Source organism: Balaenoptera physalus (genome assembly GCF_965194825.1).
Source record: "Balaenoptera physalus genome assembly, chromosome: 8".
Taxonomy (NCBI): Eukaryota; Metazoa; Chordata; class Mammalia; order Artiodactyla; family Balaenopteridae; genus Balaenoptera; species Balaenoptera physalus.
In genome coordinates this window covers 21,110,232-21,131,473 of record NC_138887.1, presented here as the reverse complement: position 1 = coordinate 21,131,473, position 21,242 = coordinate 21,110,232, and the positions used below count along the sequence as shown (strand labels likewise).

The 21,242-nt window shown below is 38.8% G+C and overlaps 1 protein-coding gene across 7 annotated transcripts in view; it reads left to right on the top strand.

The window, feature by feature from the left end:
- Positions 1–21,242, top strand: part of MAGI2 (membrane associated guanylate kinase, WW and PDZ domain containing 2) — a 1,336,469-nt gene that overhangs the window by 1,172,874 nt on the left and 142,353 nt on the right. For 5 of the 7 annotated variants that reach the window (XM_082473411.1, XM_082473409.1, XM_082473410.1 and 2 more), the window contains 3 exons: positions 5,501–5,542; positions 12,535–12,626; positions 18,944–19,136. In XM_082473411.1, coding sequence (XP_082329537.1) covers positions 5,501–5,542; positions 12,535–12,626; positions 18,944–19,136 — 327 coding nt within the window. The remainder of the gene's footprint in view (positions 1–5,500; positions 5,543–12,534; positions 12,627–18,943; positions 19,137–21,242) is intronic. The other 2 variants (XM_082473412.1, XM_082473414.1) reach the window with 1 other exon arrangement.

Sequence of the window (21,242 nt, the reverse complement as noted above, 5' to 3'; positions counted from 1 at the left end):
AACATTTAGCTTTGGCTCTATTTATTCTGTGTCCCCAAACTTTTTCCTAGAAGAAGAAATAGTGGGACCACAGAAAGTACGGAAGGGAATCCTAACCAAAGCTGTCTAAACCAAGTCCTTTGACATTTTCCCTAACCTGTAATGATCTCATGGTATCCTCCTTTACAACTAGGTCTAATGCTGAACAGATTTTTTGCATTCACGTTCAAAACTGGGTTGCAGTAACCAGATAAAAGAATGTACCTCCACCCACAAGCTTCTGCTATACAGAGCTACAGAATATTTGTTATATCCAGGCTGTCAAGAAGTATTTGGATTCAAATCACTAGTCCCCTGCAAATGATGGAAATTTATCAAATGATGTAAATGATGCTGTGCCTCATTTGGCTCCTAATTAGATTATGCTGACATTTTAATGTGCATGTACAGGACATCTTAATAAAGATGTATTCCTGAAAAAAAAAATGCTGTGATTTTAAACAAACAAAGACAACCGTAGGATACTAGAGCCACAGGAAACAACATGGCAAATACAAGCTTACGAAAGACTAGAAATACCTCGTGTCTTCATAAGATCTTCTTATGATGACATGGGACTTGAGAGGAAGAAGATTCTACCACCCAGCAGGCAAGGCAATGCTTCTGACTTCAGGGCATCAGGCAGAGTGCCCAGAGGTGGCATCTTCAGGCTCCACATCAGTCAACAAGAATGTATGAAACACAGTATGTGTCTAGACTCTGCTGCGCACTCCACAAGAGAAAAATCGTGAGACATAATCTCTGCTCACATGAAACTTACAGTGAAATTGGGGACAAAAACATAGGAAAGCAATTCCTGAATGACATTGTATTATATAACAGAGCAGATAATATCAGTATTTTAACAAGCGAAATGTGCAGTAAATATAGACAATAGTTTAAATATAATTAGACAATTAGACCCATAGTTTCTCGTTCCGTGTGCAAAATTGATATTTAATCAGGAGAATGTCTTGTGTTAAATATCTTTTAATTATCAAAAATCTCATTAGTTCTTATTGGAGAGCTCCACGCAAAAAGAAAAGTTTTCCCGATTAACTTCATTCCACCTAGGCTTAAAGCTTGTATACATAATAGAAGAACCATGCCTAAATAGTCCGCAAAGAAATTTTGACCAGTGGCATTTCTGGGTTTTCATGTTAGTTATTCAAGCTTGACCCTATTATCATTACCAGCAATTTCCAGAAAATAGCAAAAATCTACCCACCCTCATCTCTATCTAGTACTTTTAGATAAATCTCACTTTCCTTTGTGTAATAGCCTCTGTTGATAATTGACTTCTTGCTGTTTCCATTACATGGATTTTTTAAAATTGAAAGCAGAGAAAAATACCCACCTTTGTGTAATGAGATAAGCCATGCTATTTTTTACTCCTCCTTTTCCCATAAATCTCATGAAAGAAAGACTAATTTTCTTTGCAGTTACAAGAGGAAAGGCTTGAATTGTTTCAGTTTGTATGCTAACATTTTAACTGTTGGGCTCCGTACACCATTTCTAACGTTGGGGGGAAAAGACTATTTCTAAAGGCCCTCACTGCTTTCCACCCTCCCATCTCCTTCTGTCATTCTTTCTCTATATGTGATTGCATCATTGCTTCAACCACATATGTCTGATATGATAGGAAACATTTTATAATGGCCTTCTTACCCGTAAGACTACATGTTGCCAGTTTGCCTGAGACATTCCTGCTCTGCGTTGTCCTGGCATAATCAATAGCTCCCCTTTCACACTCCAGATTGTCCTCATTTGAATGATCAATTATATGACTTCCCTTTACTACATAGTCTGTTAAAGAGATAGACATCATTACTGTCCAAGAAAAGCATACATCTAAATTTGAATACAAATTTTAAAGCCTACTCAGATGAATAATTTCTTTCAAGCTCATTTATTTGGCTCCCTGAGTTTTTGTCCATACATGTTTTATCCCTAATTTTAGGTAAAGACATATGTGGTAACTTGTTTTGGGAGCCAAACACCCAGTGAACTCCTTCCATACCCAGAAAACTATACAGATGTGCAAGTCTAGAGCACGGCAAACTAAGTAGGAAAAGTATGGCAGTGAGGCCTTACTCATTTAAGTGAAGAGAAATTCTCATTCTTATCACAGAGAATAAATCAGATTCATCACCACAATAATCACAGGACCAAAAGGGAGTTAATTTTGTCTGTCTTTCTGCTCCTAAGGAAGACTGTATGCACATAACTGCAGAAAAATGGCTATCCTGGCTCCTCTTTTTAATGCCAAACAAGGCAATACAAGGTGTTTCCCAAAGAAAATGAGTATGGCTTACTTTGGAATCTTACAAAATAAAGTTTTGATCATGCTAAGGAACTTGATCATTTAGGAATGAGGGCCCTGTCCTGCTGCTTCACTTTTCTTTAAGTCAGACTTATTCTAAAGTTTTATCTTGTCACCTCAGCTCATGGGACCATTTCTTGGGCATACTTCCCACTGCAGCCTCAGAAGCTGGAGCAGACAAGCTGATGAAAACCAAAAGAGACAGAGAAGAAAAATCCTTGTTCCCTGAAACTCTTCCCTAATGATTCTGTCCCTTGGTAGGAACCCAAGCTGAATTATGACTGAAGTTGTCCAAACTTTTTTTTCTTCACATTGAACCTTGGTTATTATGAATAAACAATTTATGAGGTACAACATGTCCATGCTCCTTTGCAGTAAGACATCACTCAAATGTAGATCGTAAAAGTGTCAGGGATCTGTATGGTATAATGTGCCTTCTGGTAGGACCTCTTTAGAACAGAAATTGCTCTGGAATTTCTTCAAAATGAGCTCACACAATCAATCCTTCTTTTGAGAAATTAGGAAGCATTAACCCATAATAAGCAATGAGTATTGTACCAAAGGTGGTAATCAAGAGTAACCACAGGCCAGTTAAAGAGCATAATGGAGGAACAAGACTGTTTTTAATACTATACTTGAAATGAAATTATAATTGATAGCTGATCAAAAATGGACCACTGTGTTTGTCACGTCTGTGGCCTTTATCCTGCGCTTTTGTTGTTCATTGTGGAATTCTTTCATTGTTCAGTATTGTAATGTGCATATAATTCATAACTTATCCCAAATGGGTGGTGGTATTTCTAAACCATCTGTTTTTTCTGCTGCTCTTTCCTTGTTATTAGTGAGCAAGGGTTGTAGTCTGCACTGTCTCCCATCCTAACGGCAGAGCTATTTGGGAAGCTGGGGTGGTGTAAAAATACCGTCCACTGCAGCACAGCACTCGAGACTCTAAATGGAAACTGATGGTGGGAACCATAACACACACGGTAGATGCATTGGGCTCAGAACCAGAGCTCTGAAGCCTGTGCAGGTGCTTCTGCTTGAGCCTTCTTTTCTCCATTCTCCTTTGCCCTTGTGGTTAAATACTCAACACAGTCAAGCTGGAAACATCAATAGGTTTAGGGAAGGTTTTGATCAATTCATGGCTGCCATAGCTGCGCAGCTTTTCAGTGATCATGAAAGGCTACCTTGGCTTCTAGGAGAACATCTACATGTCTGAACGCTGCTAGATCAAGCCCTGGCCAAATGTGCTTGGACACTGCTGGTGCCCAGTGGCCTGTGAGTGGTCCAGTACCACCCGCAAATGTTCTCTGGAGCACTATTTTTAGTGAAAAATCAAAATAAGATGATATGTAAATGTTAAGACATTTTTATCAGTGACTTTAATATCAGAATCATAAAAAGACCAGAAAAATTTAATAACATTATCATTTAAAATGTCCTCAACTGTACTATGAAGGTTAATTTCCTGTACCTTGTTCAGGAAAACCGTTATTGCTGTCTTGAATATAATATATGTTACGGTTTGATCTGTGAAAAAAAAATTGCCTTTCAGTTGGAGTTTCTGATATATCGCATTATGCGTCACTTTGCAGTTATAGTATGTTGATAAAAGAGATCAGTAGATCCAGTTAAGTTTGTTTGCCATTTTTCATATGTAAATTTTAATTCGGAAATCTAATTTCAAAAATAGTATTTCTGAATAGCTTTGTAAATAACTGTGGTATTATATTTCTAACAGTTCCTTTTAATAGAGAAAGAAATAGCTAAGTAATAAAGATAGTGAAATAAAAGTTAGGTTGGAGACATGTTTTTCCCATGTATTTTAGAAATTAGATTGAATCCGTTAGCTTATAAATTTATTTCATTCAGTAGTTTAAAACTTAATGCTCCGGGAATCAGGCGGGGGATAAAACGGGGTGGAAATGTGAGAAGTAAACTCTAAAATCAGTCCTTGATTGAAAGTTATTTAGTTTGTCAAAGCATTTTGGTGGTAGCACGAGTTGACAGTGTAACCCAAAGTACTTCCACGAATAAAAATGAGGCCATCGGGGCTGCAGTAAACTGAGTCTAATTGCTGATGGCAAGTAGGTCCTAGTGAGATTATGATAATGTAAAGTGTCACCTTTACAGCTAATGGAAATGTTTAGAAGGGAGCAATCTCCCATCCCTGTTACAGCTCCATCTTTATGATGAAACGATATTTCTCAATTCATAATCCTAAGCAGTCACAGTAAACATGGAGATTTTTTAAAAAATAACAGTTCTGCTGGAAAACTAATTTACTGTGAAAAGACAGATCGCCTGGAAGGGAGTCTCATTCTCCTCACCATGAGTGAGGCTAGCTGTGCAGGGTACCCTGGGGAACAGCCTCATTATCGCCCTCAAGAGGCTTCTATTTCATTTTTTGTGTTGAATAGTGTAGAACTCTTTATTCAAAGCAAACAAAGCTCAGTAAGAAAGCAATCAGAATTTGGTCTTCTTTTAACTTTTTAAGTTTAATGATAAAATACCCATTTTTTTCATAGTACTTCATATATATATTATGGAATATATATAGTATTTTACACTCACGTCCATAAACTTCTATGTTATTTGTAGCATACATGACATCATAGTTCTCATGAAGGATCCCTATGGCTAATATAAACCAATTTTACTCAACTACTTATACATAACTTCAACTATCCAAATAATTGTAAGTGTCAAAATATTTGGACTGGTGTACATAAATCAACGTAATCATTGATTGAATTTTTCACTTTTCAATGTCTGATGGTACAATATCATAACATGATTTCAAAGACCTTTATTTATTGTGTGTATATTTGGGGTTCTGGATTGACTTTACTTTCAAATAAGCATTCTTATAATGAGAATCAAAGCTTAATGTTTGGAAATAATGACCTTTTTTTCCATTCTGATCTAAAGGAATTCAGATTTTTGCCTGCATGTGAAAGAAATACATTTACAGACATATTCATATACATAAAACCAGGTAAATCTGTCCATTAACTTCCATAGATTTTAGAGGAAAAAAAATCATTAAACACGAGAACAAGAATGGGAGTGAGTTCTAATTGAAACCAAAAAAAGTAAAGATGAATTTTTAAATGCCATAAATGAATTTCAATTTTAATTCCCCATTTTCCCATCCAGAACAAGTGCCACCAAGGACCAGTTTTCGAATGGATTCCTCTGGCAAGTATTCTTCAGTACTCACAGTCCTGTGAATGAAACGTCTTCCATTTTGTGTAACAAATCATTCTTCTGAGTAGTATCAGTTTATTAGTATATAATCACCATGCTAATTTCACTCACCCGCATAAGCATATATTTAAGGTAGAGGGCAAGTCTCACCAAGTTTGGCCTGATGGCTGCCAAGGAAACAAACAAACAAAAGACAAAGGAAAATAGTTGTATTCATTAAGTTCTTTCATAAAATGCTTTAGTAAAAGATTAGATTCAAAGCCAGGTACCAAAGAAAGCCACCAGATTGACTAAATCCACACTAGCCAATACAGAAGTTTCTAGACACATGTGGCTATTAGGCGCTTGAAATGTGGTCACTCTGAATTTGGATGTGCTGTAAGATGTGTGTAAATCCACACCGGATTTCAAAAACTTAGTACAAAAAAAAAAAAGAGAAATGTATATCTCATTAATTATTTTTTAATATTGATTAATGCTTAAATAATATTTTGGATATATTAGGTTAAACGTATATTATTAAAATTGATTGTACTTATTTCTTTTCACTTTTTAAAATGTGGTCAATAGAAATGTTTAAATTACCAATGTAACTTACATTTTGTTTATTTTGGACAGCACTGGCTTAGATAAATAGAAATAAGAAGCTAGAGTATCTCAAGAGATTTGCAATTTAGACATTTCCGAGAACTTATTAAAAATATTGCTAACGTAGAATAAAATTCTTTTCACATCAACTAAATACCTATATCAATTTAATTTTTTTAAACCATGCCAATTATAAAGTGCTACATTTCAATAGTATTTTAAGTTAGAATAGAATAGCGTAGTTTCAAGTTTAAGAGCTTTTAGTTATAACCAATTAATTTACTTAAAAGAAAAAAATTTTGACCTAATTATTCTGAAAATAGTTATTAATTTGGTTTGGACTGAAATATTTAATGTTATGGAAATGAAGGAGGTAAAGGAATATTCAGATTTTCTTACTCTTAGGAAGTGCTTTGAACAGCTGGTTAGACCACTGGATGGAAAGTGAGAACACTGAAACAATTGTAGAAAAGAACGTTTCATAACAATAGTACTATTTCAGGTCTGTGGGCTCACAGCACACATCTCTAGAGTGTTTCCATGATGACAGCTCATTATCCATCTCAGCATGTTCTAACACCCCTTGGAGAATATATGTGCTTGAGATCATTTCATTCTGTAAGTTTCCATGTCATTTTTTTTGGATATGTAGAAAATATGGCAGATGTTGCTTAGCATTCTGTCCCCAAATAATGTCTGAAGTATTTGTTTAGCTTGGTCTGAAAATGTTTAAAGCATAATTATTCTTAGTATATAAGAATATATGACTGTAAACTCCTTGTAATTTTTAAGAATATCTTATAACCAGAGAGAAACTGAGGCCTAGTGATTACAGATGCAAAATGAAAGCAGGATTTAATTTGAGATTCTAAACCTCAGCTTCCTGGCCACAGCAAGCACGTTTCTTGAAAATTTCAGCTTCTGAAGGTACTTTATTTAAAAACAAAAGAAGAAAGAGAAGAACTACTCAAGAGCTTACATTACCTTGATATATACATTATTTGAAAGAGAAAAGTTATAATGTAGTTTGAGTGTATTATACTACTATGCAATCCAGATTTTCAGGAAAAGAACCAATCCAAATATTTTGTTCAGTGTCCACACAAGTTAGGAAACTATTTTGGAAAATTATGACTCCATCCAAAATAAGTAGAACTCCTATACTATTTCTCATATTTATAAAATGTTCCTTATCAAATTATGTGTCATGATTTTGACTCAGATAAATTTATCATCATTATAAGGTATTTTATTAACTTTAGCTGCAGAAGATGCTTAGGTACAGAGGTAAAATTGACGGTAGGAAGTCCTAATGTAATTATGAAGCTAAGTGAAAACTCAGTAGTAGAATAACGCTGTGGTTTATTAGGTACACTAGATTGGCGAGTATGTTAAAACAAATTCAAGAAACATTTAAGCAACTCCTACACGCTGTGCATATGGAATATTATAGACAGACAAAGATAATTATGCCATCACCAAGGGAGAATGTTAATAAGAACAATGAATCCATAGTCAGGACCTTTGAATGAACAATCCCACCCAAAGACAAGAAAACTAGGGTGTGGAGTATCACGGAAACCAAGAGTAGAAATCACTTCTGGAAGGAGACCTTTTCTTGTTTAGAAACAATAGAAATCAGGGGTCATAAAGGGTGCATCGACAGTATCAAATGAGACACAGAAATCAATCAGAATGAGCCAAGAAAAAATGGCCATTGGATTTGGTCATTAGGATGTCATCAAAGACCTTAAAGAGAGCAGTTCAGTAATGCCAAGAGAACAGAAACCAGACCGACAGGAGTGAGTCAGACATGAGAGAGAGTGAAGGCTTCCATAGAGACCACTCTTTCAAGAGAGAAATGGATGGGGAGAGCAAGGGAGTATTTCAGATGGGAAAATCTGAGTTTATTTGAACACTGGTTATTTGAAGAGAACCAAATGGAGAGTGGGAGATGGCTTCTACTTTGGCTAAAACGTGTCTGGCCACATTCATATTACCAAAGGTATAAAGAGAAAAAAGTAGAGAGAAGGGATTATTTTAAGACAAAAATGTGTTAGTTATTTACCTGGTAATGTTAGATTCAAGCAATAAAAACTATTTAATTCCTGTTTAACTCATTTTGTATCTAGAGTGCATTGGAAATCCAGATGCCAAGGACTTTTTTTTTTTGTCAGGGACATATTTAATAACCACCTTTGATTCTTGATTCCTTCCTCGTACTGTCTTTTCTAGATCTCTTTCCAAGGAAAAGCCAAAAGTTTAATACTCTTTCAAGAGGAAAAATTGAGTGAATTCATTCTCTGTGTCAAAATGTGATAATAAGCCCGTGGTGCTTATGTTTAATTAAAACATGAAAGGGGATTCAAGTACCAAAATTTCATTGACGAGTTTACAGCAGCATCCCATGTGCCAAATTAATCCATAAAAATGCCATTCTTTGCATTTTTGAAGCTTGAATCCATTCACAGAATTAATCAGTTGTGTTCAGTCACCCATCCTTTTTCCTGAAATGGTGCACAAAACCGTGTCTTTCAAAAGCTAGACCAAGGGTACATATAGCATGTGAAGTCTTCCTGGCGTCTAAGTACAAAATAAGAATCAGCTTTTGAAATTCTGTTTTTCTTTATTATGACGGAGGTTACCCTGCTACCTGGATGTAGCTTTTTTCAGTATTAGTGAGAGCCCAGGATTAATCAGGACTTGTAAATTCCATTTCTGTAGCTTGCCACCGTGGTCATGCGAAGTCCCATCTGGGACGAGGATCTTAAGATGCATTATTTCATAATGCCTGAGGATCCTAGGACCCAACTTCTAAGGAACAAGCAACACTGGCCATGGCTAACCGTTGAACACCAACGTCCAAAGAGTTTTCTGACTCTCTTAGTCCATTTCTTCACAACGACTGCCTCATCTTGAGTTGCACCAAGAAATGCCTGAGGGCACCCCTGACAGTTCTGCAAAAAGGAAAAACAAGAAGAGAAAGAAAAAAGAGCACAGATACAGACTAGACACAAAGAAGAGGAAAAAAAGGGATGTTGGTAGGGGCATGACTGAGTGACATCCAGAGTGACTCAGGTCCCACTAGGTGTCCCCCAGACCCCTTCACCTAACAACCTGCCTGGTGCATGGTTTGCAAACCAACTGGAGAGAAGAGTGAGGATTGTTAAATTCTATAACAGTGGGGTGAAGAGTTGCCCTTGAATTTCTTTGCTTTAAGTCCTTGCAGTGACAGGGGAAGAGATAAAGCATGATAACAATCATTTTAAGTGTGTCATCAGACCAGAAGAGCAGCTAAAGGAGAGTATCAGAAACATCATAATCTTTCAAGAGAGCTAACAAAGCAGGAAGGAGGAAGAGTAATGTTTCCAGCTATGTGCATATAGTTTTAGTTATTTTCTAAAGCCAGATTCAGATGGGTGGGGGGAGGGAGGGAGAAACAAAGGAAAAATTCTGTTTCTGAAAGCTCTTATTTTCCTTAAACAATAACAAAAGAAGAAAAAGAAAAAAATAAACTGCCTTAAGGCACAATCCATCATTTAAACTTCTTTTTCCAGTTGACTATTTCTCTTAAGTTTCCATGCCCTGCAGCCTCTGAGTCTGTGTTCAGAATTAACAAAAAAATAAAGAGTAAATTACATCTGCAGGCACACTTCTCTAACGGGTCTCTTTTTGCCTCTCTACGGGCACATGTGCCATGAAGCTGGCCATCTTGGCCTGGAAGAATGGAGGGTGAAGATGACGTGGTTGGCATATATCACCCTATATTTGAAATCAGAGTGGTCAGGGCAGTAGTCAGGGGATCGAAATGTCACCAAAATGCACACAAAGAATAGGGGGAAGGAGGATATATTCCCTGCTTACATCTTCAGAGTTCTTCAGAGTTAAGTAAAATTAACTAGCAAACATAGATCTGTATTTTTCTCCTACATATAAAGGAGTCCTGAGTCATTCATTAAGGAAAAGCTTTCCAGTTCTCCCAGGAATCACAGCATCCTCTGACACAAGACAGCTCCCTTGTACCTTGGCACATCTCAAAAATGCCATTACTGGGATTGTGACGATTTCAGCATTTCCTTGGGGGAAAGTTTTCCTTAGCAAATAAAATGGATCACACAGTAAAGTCCTTGTAGAGCTCCTCATGCAATATGGATTGGTGCTGAAGCCACTGGAGGAACAATTTCTCACCATACTCAGCAGCAATGCAAAAATGAGACTATCTACAAGTAAATGGAACGTTCTGGTTAAACACAGGCTAGCTGTATCATTTTGAATGTCGAAAGTATATCGTGCTCTCTTTGTGATTTTATATATATATATATATGGTCTCGAGTCCTCTAAGCTTAAAGGAACTTAGAGAAAAGATTGACGTGAGCAGCCATATAACCAAGTTTTAGAAGTTTGAACGGTGACTGGGTATTATCTGTCACCCTCCCCTCTTCCCTCACCTTTCTGCCTCTGTTGGGAGAAATACACGTACCTGCCATGACTCTGTAGGGCTGCTCCACTTGCCTCCAGAGTCCTGAAGGTTTAGCACACACCCCAGTATGTGATTTCATATATAATGTTGTAGACCTCGGAATAAACTGAGTTCAAAAGTCAGTTGAGACTTGTAGAGTGTAGGGCAAAGTTTTCATTTTCCTTTTACCACTCAACTCTAACGAAGTGTTTAATAGGAACTGAATTTTTCTAAGTTGTCGTATCTTTAAAATATGAATGATTATACAATTCATAAAGGATGACTAGTGGATGTGGAAATCCAGTTGGTTATTCTTCTTTGAGTTTTATATTCGTCACTGAATGGGAAAGACTTTGGTTATACGTGCATCTGGTCGTAAAAGGGCACGAAAGTCGCAGAGTCTTGGACGATGTGGACATATATACATACGCACTTATATGGCTGATTCAGCTTTTTTTTTCCTTGAGAACACTAGACACACAATCAGCTTATGCCTACATTTCAGAAGTGAGTGACTTGCCTTTCACATATCACTGGAAATGCTTAGCTCAGGTTGGAGGGCACAAAGGCAAGCCCTGTTCTGTTGTGCTTTGTTTACTGCATCACTTCAGCAGCTCCACTTACTGTAGAGTCTGGAAAAGATTTGCCTGGCCATCGCTTATTGAGTGTCTCTCTCAACTATGGCTATTACTATATACCCAGATGGCTGAGACATAAGCTTCCTATCCCATGAGGATTCTCCTCTGAAATCTCATCCCAATTTCCAAAACCATCCTGCTTAAGCAAGGAGAATTTAACTTAATACTTGCGTCTATCAGTTCTAATACCTCCTTTAAAGCATTAAGGCCCAAAGATCACTAAATACTTCTTAAGCAAAGGATGGCATTAATAAGCATTCCCCAAAGTTGCTAATCATTGATTAACATCCTAACAGTGGCCTTGAAAGTATGCACAGCCGAGTCATGATGGAGACATTTGCCCCTGGGGAAGGTTCAAAGGGCCAGGGGCAGGGGGTAAGGTTAAATCATATTTAAATCATATTCTCCTTAAAAAGTTAAAATATTGCTTATGGTTTTAGTTTATTCATTCTAGGGTTGAAAAAAAAAATGACAGAAGAGTTTCCCAGCTTATTTTTAAGTACATTTCTGTTCTTTCAGCTAACTACAGAAAAATATCCCTCATCTGGTTTATTTTGAATATGTTTATGGAGTCAGTAGTGAATCTACTAGTGGCTTCCGCATTTTAAAATGTTTTGGGGATAAGAGTTCACGTAGACCCAGGCAAATTTCTGTCCCTAAGTTATGAAAAACCTAAAGGAGTTTGTCAGAAAATCAAAACGTCACCTAAACCTCAATAGAGAAAAGTTTAGATTTTATCTTTTCTAACTTTAACAATTTTAAAAGAGACACCTTCTATTAGGTGTAAGTTTATATCCCCCTCCCCTACACACACTAAATGGGGACACATCAAGTCATAAACAGCTATTAGTAAATTACTAAGTAGTCCTTTACCAGGTACTTCCAGGGCGTTGCTATCTGTTCTCTCATACTTCTAAAACAATCGTTCTAGTCAGAGTAACATCGCCAAAGTGACAGCCAATCTTCTTGAGGGCAATCTCAATCCTTTCAGGAAAATGAAGAATTACAGAGGCATTGATTTTTCTTTTCACTCAGAAAATGTGTGTGCCATTTCTGCCTGTAGCAATACCCTAGTAATGCCCTTGGCTGATTAGTGCTAATCCAGAGACTGCCTAATTTTGGAATACCTACTTTTTTGTTACCATATATTTTTTTTCTTATCCTCTGTGCTTTTCACCGACTGTAACGGCACTCTCATTAATCACACCCACAAAATTAATCCATCATCGGCGTGTTCAGTCCCTCGCGGGTGGGGGGGAGGCAGGACTCGTCACTCAGTGGGGTCTCCTCTATGCCAGGTCCGGATTACAAGGAGCTGGATGTTCACCTTCGCAGGATGCAGTCTGGATTTGGCTTCAGAATCCTCGGGGGAGATGAGCCTGGACAGCCTGTGAGTTGAATTCTCTTTATTTCCACACTTTGGGTTTTATCGCGTGTGTATGGGTGAAGGGAAAGATCATTCAGTATGATATAAAAAAAGAAATCTTTTAGGACTCACATAAACAGTTTTTGAGGTTTGGTTTGTTTGTTTTTTTCTTGGTATTTAAGTTTTCACAACATGCCAGTGTTTCCATGCCAATATATCATCATACATCAATGCACATTTCATGAAGAGAGGGACATTACTCTTTCTTAAAATGGATTGGATTCCTCTTGACTATTTCAATTATTTACTTGTATTGGACCCCTGGTCTCTCTGGGCAGCAGCTCACAGGTAAACATGCGGTATGACAGAAGATATATGTGAGGAGATGACTTGGAACAGCAGAATTGTGTATGTTTTCAATCAGAACTACAGGGGAGAGAAAACACGGGGAAGTAAAATCAAGTTCAATGCTGCAGAATCTCGCCAGATTTGAATTAGGGGATTACCGTGAGAGAATGTCCACGAAGTCAACTTCAGTTGGCACAATATTGGGAATTTGCGAAGGGCTCTGGAGAAATTATGTATATAATACATCAGAGTGACTGCATAAAATAACAATATGCATTAATATACAAAAAAAACACAGCAAAGCGAGACTCGTGAGCATGTATTAAAATAACAGCCATAAAACACTCACTGTAAAAGACGTGTCTTAAGCGGTACCCAATGTGACTATGTCAGGTTCATAAAAGGTTCATAAATGGTCCCTAAGCACTGAAATATGGTCAGGCCCCTTCTCATACATAAATACAAGTAAAAGATTAAACTATAAAATAAACGTAAGGGGAAACAAAGTTCCGGTTCTTCCCATAATGCTTACATCAATACAGTCTTTGAGGTACACAGTTCTTACTTTGCTGGACTCCTCCCACCTCCATAGGTTCATGCTTTGTCTGCTTTGTGGGTAAACTAGCACCACATTCGTAGCCCCGTCTTCTCTTCGCCCGTCTCCCCCTCTTCAGAGATAGAAGGGACTGCATCTCCCCCCTCTTCAGAGATAGAAGGGGTTGCATGACTGAGTCATAGGAAAGGCATAGTGTCAGCTGACGCCAGAAGGGAAAGGTCTAGCTGATCTTGGCCTGGCACAGGAACTATAGAATTGTTACCCAAATGGAACACATATTGCTCAGAACGAAGCTCAGGTGTTTGAGTGCAGACCGTGGTTACCACCCAGCCTCAGGACAGCTTTCTGCCGGGTCGGTACACAGGTTCCCAGGTTCCCAGCCCTTCTGAACATTGGCTTTACACTCCTGAGTCCTTTCTCCCCTCCGGTGGGCAGGCATTCAGTATTTATGATAAACCTCTTCAGATCACATGTTTTGCTGGTTGTCCTCATTGTGTTTAGATTTACTCTGGTTTATTCTTTCAATTGAATGATTTAAGACACGCTCAGGCTGCAAGTTACAATTCTGACAGTTAAACCATAAAGTTAGAAGCCTAAATCTCCCTGAAGCATTCAAAGCCAGAATATAGTGTCTTGAAGACCAGAATGTTGCACCTCAGAAAGATTATATCAGGAAGGGTAAGTCGACTGTAAAGATCTCCCATATGCCTTTCCTTCCTGCTTTCCTCCACTGTAAGTCCAGAGATGACATACAAACAAAATGCACTAGCCTCAGTTAATTGCTGATGTGCTACAAAGGGAGAGGCGCATGACGTGACTTGGTCCCCATCCGCAGGAGGTCTCATAAATTATATCAAATGGGTTTCTGCCTTCATATAGACGAAATGGTATTGACATCTCAGGGTGCACATTAAACACGACAGCACGGCTTTCGGCAAATAATGAACAGCAGGGCTCCAGCTCAAACAAGCGTATGGGCATTTTTTCCTGCAAGAGGAAATAATTTTCACAGTTAAATAACAGTAGAAATAGAAAGAAATGAGAAATTGCCACAAAGCAATGAAAATGGGATTTCCAGCTGTGAGCTGCAAAGACATGGGAAGGCATTAAGATGGAAAGGCTTGGAAAACACTGCAGTGGAGAAAGGCCTGTGTGGAGAAAAACTGTTCGTGGAAAGAAAGAGGCGATGATAGACAGGGGCCTTGGCATGCGAGTCTGGTGCAGACTTGTGGAAGAGTTTCAGGAGGCCAGAGCTGGAAATCTGCTTGCCACCTTGTCAAGTCACCCTGGGCTATAATTATTGCAGATCAGACCTGCTGGGTTTAGACCGACATTAGGTAGTGTGGGAAAGAATTAAAGGAATTAAAAGGACTGAAAAGGTGGTTTTGGTTTTGTTTGTTTCTTAGTTTTGGTTCTCTTTTTTGTGTTAGTTTTTTCCCCTGGCTTACGGGGATATCAGCCACTTGAATGTGAATTGCTGTTATTTCATATCAAATACTTCATTTTGTTCTGTGCCTTCACAGCCTTTAAGATAAAGTGAAGTTGTGGAGTTTTTGATTCTTTTGGTTTTTTTTTTTTTGCAGAAGATGGTTGGAAAGATAAGGCCAGGTCACTTGTTTGGGGGGTGTCTGTGTGGAGGGGTCTTTCTTGATCTGTTTTGCCACCAATCTGTTCCTTCAGGGCCAAAGCAAGAGAGGCAGGATAAAGAACTCCTCCAAGGGCAATGAGAAAGCTGACGAGTGGGTCCTCAGAGGTTGAAGGATCCAGTGAGGTCAGAGGGAGGTGATGAGTAGAGCGAGGCCAGTGTTGGCTGGGAAGGCTCACTGGCCAGTATAGCCTGATGGGTCAGGGAGCCCAGGCCATGCACTCAGCGGACCTGGAAAGTGACCAGTACGATGGGGCAGGAGGCTCAAGCCAGGCGCCTGAGGGAAAGTCCCTCAGCAGACTTGGAACGTGACCAGTGAGACCATAGCTTCTGTGTCCACTGGACCAAGTGAGAATACTCAGAACCTTGCTACTCAAATCGTGTTAGATCTACAGACCAGAAGCACCCAACACCTCCTGGGAGCTTGTTAAACATGCAGAATCTCAGGTTAAACCCCAGGCCTGTAGAATCAGACTCTCGGGGTAGATGCAGAATTCTGTTTCAACAAGCTCACAGTGCGATTCATGTGCACCCTAAAGTTTGAGAACTACTGATTTAAAGGATCAGATATCCTGAGGTATGTTTTCAAGAGCTTAGGTGAACATGTATATATGGAAGTCAATATGAGTTAACAGTGCAAGAAGGAATCATAGATTATCCTATCCAGATAGGAAATAAACTACTCAAATGTGTCAAGTGTACAAAGCATATTCAAATTAAAGGAAAAAAAAAAGTTGTGGGTTATTTTCTTTCCTGAATAGAGAGACACATAGAGCTGGCAGTGAAATACAGGGCACGAAGGTGTAAATTGGCCAAAGGCTAAGGAACAACAGCAGCATGAGAGGCAGAAGCAGTGACGGCGCACGTGGTCAGCCTCTTCCCAGCGGCAGTTCCTGAAGGAAGGAGCAAGTGTAACTCCTATATGTAGCTCACGGATGAGCAGCTCTAATGCCTGCTCCATTTCCCCACGCTGAGCTCAATTCAAGTTTCGTTCATACCTATGACAACCTTTCTTTGAAAAAGGTAGAGGGTGGATTATACAATGTGATTATACAATAATATATATATTGTTAATAATTTTACAATACTATATAATAAGCTATGTTGAAGTATTATATTGAATACACTATTTAGAAATAAATATGTAAGATTTGATAGAACAAACTAAAGTTTGAAGATTAAAGCTTCAAGTTTAAAAAAAAAGTGTATCCAGTGAACTTCAGTCTTCGCTCAAATGTCAGCTTCTCATTGAGGCCTGATCTAACCTGCCCTAACACCACCTCAGCTGCATAGCTGACACCCACCCACCATCCTACTTTGCTCTATTTTTTTCATAGTACGTGCCTGCTAGCATACAACATAATTTTTACATTTATTACTGTCTGACCACTAGATTGGCTCTATAGAACAGGGATTTTTATTTATTGTTCACTGATGGATTCCTAGCACCTAGAAGTGTCCCTGGACTCAATGAATATTTGCTGGATAAATGAATTAATTAGCGAGGAGAGTACTTCATATCACAGCAATAAAATAGAAAAACAGATGTTTTACTGGGGTTCTCCTTTTAATGGATGATATTAAACTAGCAACACAGAAGATAACTTCAAGAGTATATCTTTGCTGTTTTCCTACAGCAGGAGAGGAATGAGAGTTTTCCTATGTGAAATTTTGTTTTTACTATTTTTGTAGAGTGCCCAGTTGCAATGGTAGCTCTCTTAGTTGTAACCTATTTTTTTAATTCCTTTTCATCAGTCAGAATCAGAACTATAGCTTAATGTTGGTAACTAAGCTAAGAATTTCTCTAGCCATTTTTTCTCTGTTACTAGCTATAAACTCTCCCACTGAGGCATACAGGAAATCTAAAGGTTGAAGCATTTTCTTTGGGCTAACCCAGCTAAATGCAGCTTTTCATGGGGCAGCGGAGGAACATAAACATTCATTTTAACTGGCTTTTGCACAAAGCACTTAATAAATCTTTGAAGTGCTCCATAGCAGGTTGAGTCTTTTGAAGAATAGATTGGAATATCTTTAGAAAGAAACTCATAAATTCAGGTTGACAGGACAATAAGGGAAAATGGAAAATATCAGAAGCATGCCCGACTGCTGGGCTACAGCAAATGGGCACAGCCATTTGCTGTAGCCCAGCAGTCCAAGGCCGGCAATGCGTTTCCTGTGAGAGCAATAATGAATCAGTCATCAGAGCACCAATATTCAACAAGGAAGCAAATCTACTCTCCACTCCCCACCCTCCCCCAGGAATAGGGGGAAAACAGCCGCGTGGTAGGGAATTTTCATTCCTATGGATAAAGAGAGCTATTCAGTGGACCAAGGCTATGAAGTCCTCAGGGAAAAAAAGAAAACTCTCCAGACCATAATATTGCATATACCTGAGGAGGTCTGGGCATTCAGATCTGTGCTGACAGGCCACACTGAGTAGTGTGACCAAGTAAGAAGGAATCGTCTGCTGCCAAACCTGCTGACACACAAGGCTGCAGGTCATGATGGAGCAACTCTGCAAATTAACTGGAATCCACAGATCTGAGATTTGAAAGAAATTAGTGCCTGAAAGAAATCAATCCGTGAGCAAGGGATCATTTGATAGAGACTTAAAATACAACCTAGAATATAGCCTCTGTAATATTATCAGAATAATGGTAACCACTGCCTTCAAATGCTGTGAGGCTAAGCCACTTGGCAAAAGGAAAACTATTCTTTTGAACTCTATTGTCCATGAGTTGGAAAAATTGTAGATTAAATAGCAAAACTAAAATATTTAGTGCTATTGCCTTTCCTCTGAGAAAGAAAAAAAGCCGTGCTAATGGACACTTAATGGGGAGTAGGAAACCTTACATCGTTATGCCTTGTATCACAGTCCCTGGTTCAGGGATTGATAACAATATGCACATTTCCCAGATGTGTACCTCCAAATTTCCTGGTATGGTGGCCACCTAAACAGCAGAAGCATTGCAGGGGACAGGCACAACTGGGGGCATCCTTTGTGCAGAGGAAGTGCTCTAAGAAAGTATTCAAAGAAATGGAGCAAAAATCTGGAGGAGATTTGACTGTTCTTAAAGTACGTCAACTGTCCAGGGAAGGCCAGCCATGACTTCTGCTTTGCTTTGTTTTGTCCTTAACTCCAGCTTTTGAAAGGAAAGCAAAAATTAAAAGATAAAAAACACTTTGAACCTTTATCTGAACTTAATAATATACAGCAGGTAGTTTCCCCTGGCATTTTTCAAGCACTCACTACGTGCCCTGAGCAAAGTTAAATGCTTCCCATGCACTATTTCATTCGCTTCTCCCAACAACTCCATGAAGTAGGTCCTATTATTTTATTTCCCCATTTTTGCAGGTGAAGAAACCGAGGCTTGCGGAGATTGAAAAGCCTTGCCCACGGCACACAAATAAAGAAGTGGAGCTAGGATTCCATCCCCAGTTTGTTTCAATTCAGAGCCCATGTACGGTGGCCAATAACATCAGATTATTTGGGGTTAAGGGTGATAGCTTATGAACCAGTTAGCAAGTGTCCCCCAGACTTCGTGGCCATTAGGAGCAAGTTCAAAATTTATTTCTCTAAGAGGAGTTAGCAACCTGGAAGAGTTAGGAGGGCATCCTTTTGGCCTCTCATTTTTCATTTTTCAAGTTCATGTTCAGATTTGGGGCAGAGGGTGTAAACAGGGAATAAAATCTTCTACTGAGTTACTTGGTAGGTAAGTAGATAGATGGCAGAAAGGAAGGAAGGAAGGAGGTTTGAAACATAAACACCTTTTCTTCTCACTGCTTGTCTAGATTTTGATTGGAGCCGTCATTGCCATGGGATCAGCCGACAGAGACGGCCGCCTACACCCAGGAGACGAGCTCGTCTATGTGGATGGGATTCCAGTGGCTGGCAAGACCCACCGCTATGTCATCGACCTTATGCACCATGCAGCCCGGAACGGGCAGGTCAGCCTCACTGTGAGAAGAAAGGTGCTATGTGGAGGTACGTAACTCAAGCCAGCAGCAAGAGTTGGGGCTTAGGTGGTGAGATGCTTTTGTGAGTCAGGGTCAGGACACTGGAGACAACATTTTAAATCAGTTTCTATATTATATGAGGGAAAAGACCAACCTCGATATGCCAGATGTAACTATGATGTTGAAAGTGCAGATTTTCACCACACTAGTACATTTCTAAGCAATCTTTGAGGCTGACATTTTCCATGGAGTCATTAAAAATTTCTAGCAAAGCCTGAAGCTAATTTAAGTTGTGTATGCTCTTTGCTTTTTGGTAGATGCTAGGCATAAGAAGAACATTATAATAGTGAAAAATATAGCTTTTGAAAATGTTCCTCATTGCGTTTACAAGCCAAGAAACACAGCATTTTGATACCATAAAAAGGCAACTAGGATGGAAAATTAACTTCCTTTATAGAGCCTGATAAAAGGTAACAATAAAATGATTACTCTGATTTAGAAAAATACAGCTGTATGTCACTCTGAGAAAGCACAATTCATATAACTCCAAAGTTATGAAACAGAGAAATTAGAAGTAATTATTCCCTTTACAACCTTTACAGCTTCATAAAAGGATCCACCAAAGAAATACTTTTAAAAGTCAGCCCTCTTAGTCATATTATGATTCAATTTAGCTCTCTTTACCATCTCTCAACTCCCCCAAAAAAGATTTCTGTTTATAAGGAATATGTCCATTACAAGCATTATACTGTTTTTTATCCTCTGAGCACTCAGTAATATTGGGAATATTGTCCCAAACCGCCTGTGCTTTGCCCTGTGAATTACAGGAGCGACAGTGCCAAAGATGTTCTGTTGTCACCTGCCCCGGTGGCCTGCTGGCCTCTCTACTCAGCCCTGGACTGCTCCTCATACAGAATGATCAATACTGGAATTAGGAGGGACCTTAGAAAGAGCAACGTGAACTCCCTTGTGTTACAGATGACAAACTGAGGCCCAGAGGTTCAGTAGATGTCCTGGTGGTCTGCAGTGAGTCAGCGGTCATGCAGAGACCCATCTCCCAAGCCAGTGCTTCTTTCTTTACTCTACCACCAACCCCCTGTCCAGTGAATTCAAAGACATTAGACCAACCTTTAGCAAATGTCACTCCCTAACATAGGGAGTCTTCCGTATGTGCTATTATCATAACACATTTGAATTTTTAAAAAAGGGCCACCAGCTAATCACAGGCTGTGAATCACTCGAGAGGATAAGGCTTATTAGTCGAACTAAAAATCCTTTTCTATTCAAATCTAGAAACTAGATTTTGAGCAAGAGCTATCACTTAAAAGGGTAAGTCAGAAGAATTATCATCCCTTACCAGTAGAGACTGCTGTAGATCTTGTATTATGGAGGTTTTGCTAAGAGGTGCCATTCGTCTTCAGAAATTCATGGCAGACCACTTGACCCAGTGAAGTAAAACACCTTGAATTATGCCTTAACCTTGGGCGAGATGCCCCAAGGAAGACAGTGTTTGCTTGGTTAACATTTAACTGTCTCTCACACTCCAAAGTGATTTTTAATAAAAAGTTTGCTGTGCTATATGTTCTGTAACCCAAAGATAAGTTTAAAAATACTGATTTACAAGGAAATACACTGCGAAGTGCAAAAACTAATGCACCAACATAATTTCATGCTCTCCTTGCCACCAGCTGATTATCGCAAATTAAATTTTGTTCTAATCAACCCAGGCTATTGGAGTGTAGACCAAATGCTTCAAAAATGTATTCTTCCAATTTGTGGATCATGTAACTTACGTGAAGATGCTCTTTGCTGCAGTTCTTACCAACTTTACTCATTTAGGCTTTCAAGTGCATTTCAAGTGCATTTAATTTTTGAAAATGTTCTGCTGCAGACTGCTCATTCACACCAGGAGAGTTTCCAAGTTAGTTCAGCCCACTCTTCCTTGAAAGCTTCATGAGTATTGAAAATGATTAAGTTCAGCAAAGGATACTTTGATAGTAAAGTCAATGCCTAGAAATAGGATGGAGCAGATTTTTTAAACGGGCCTAAGAAGACAGCCTTTCTTCATAGCTGCCATTTCTCCAACAGTGAGAAGAGGTAGCTACCAATGGATATGACGGTGGATATGCCATTT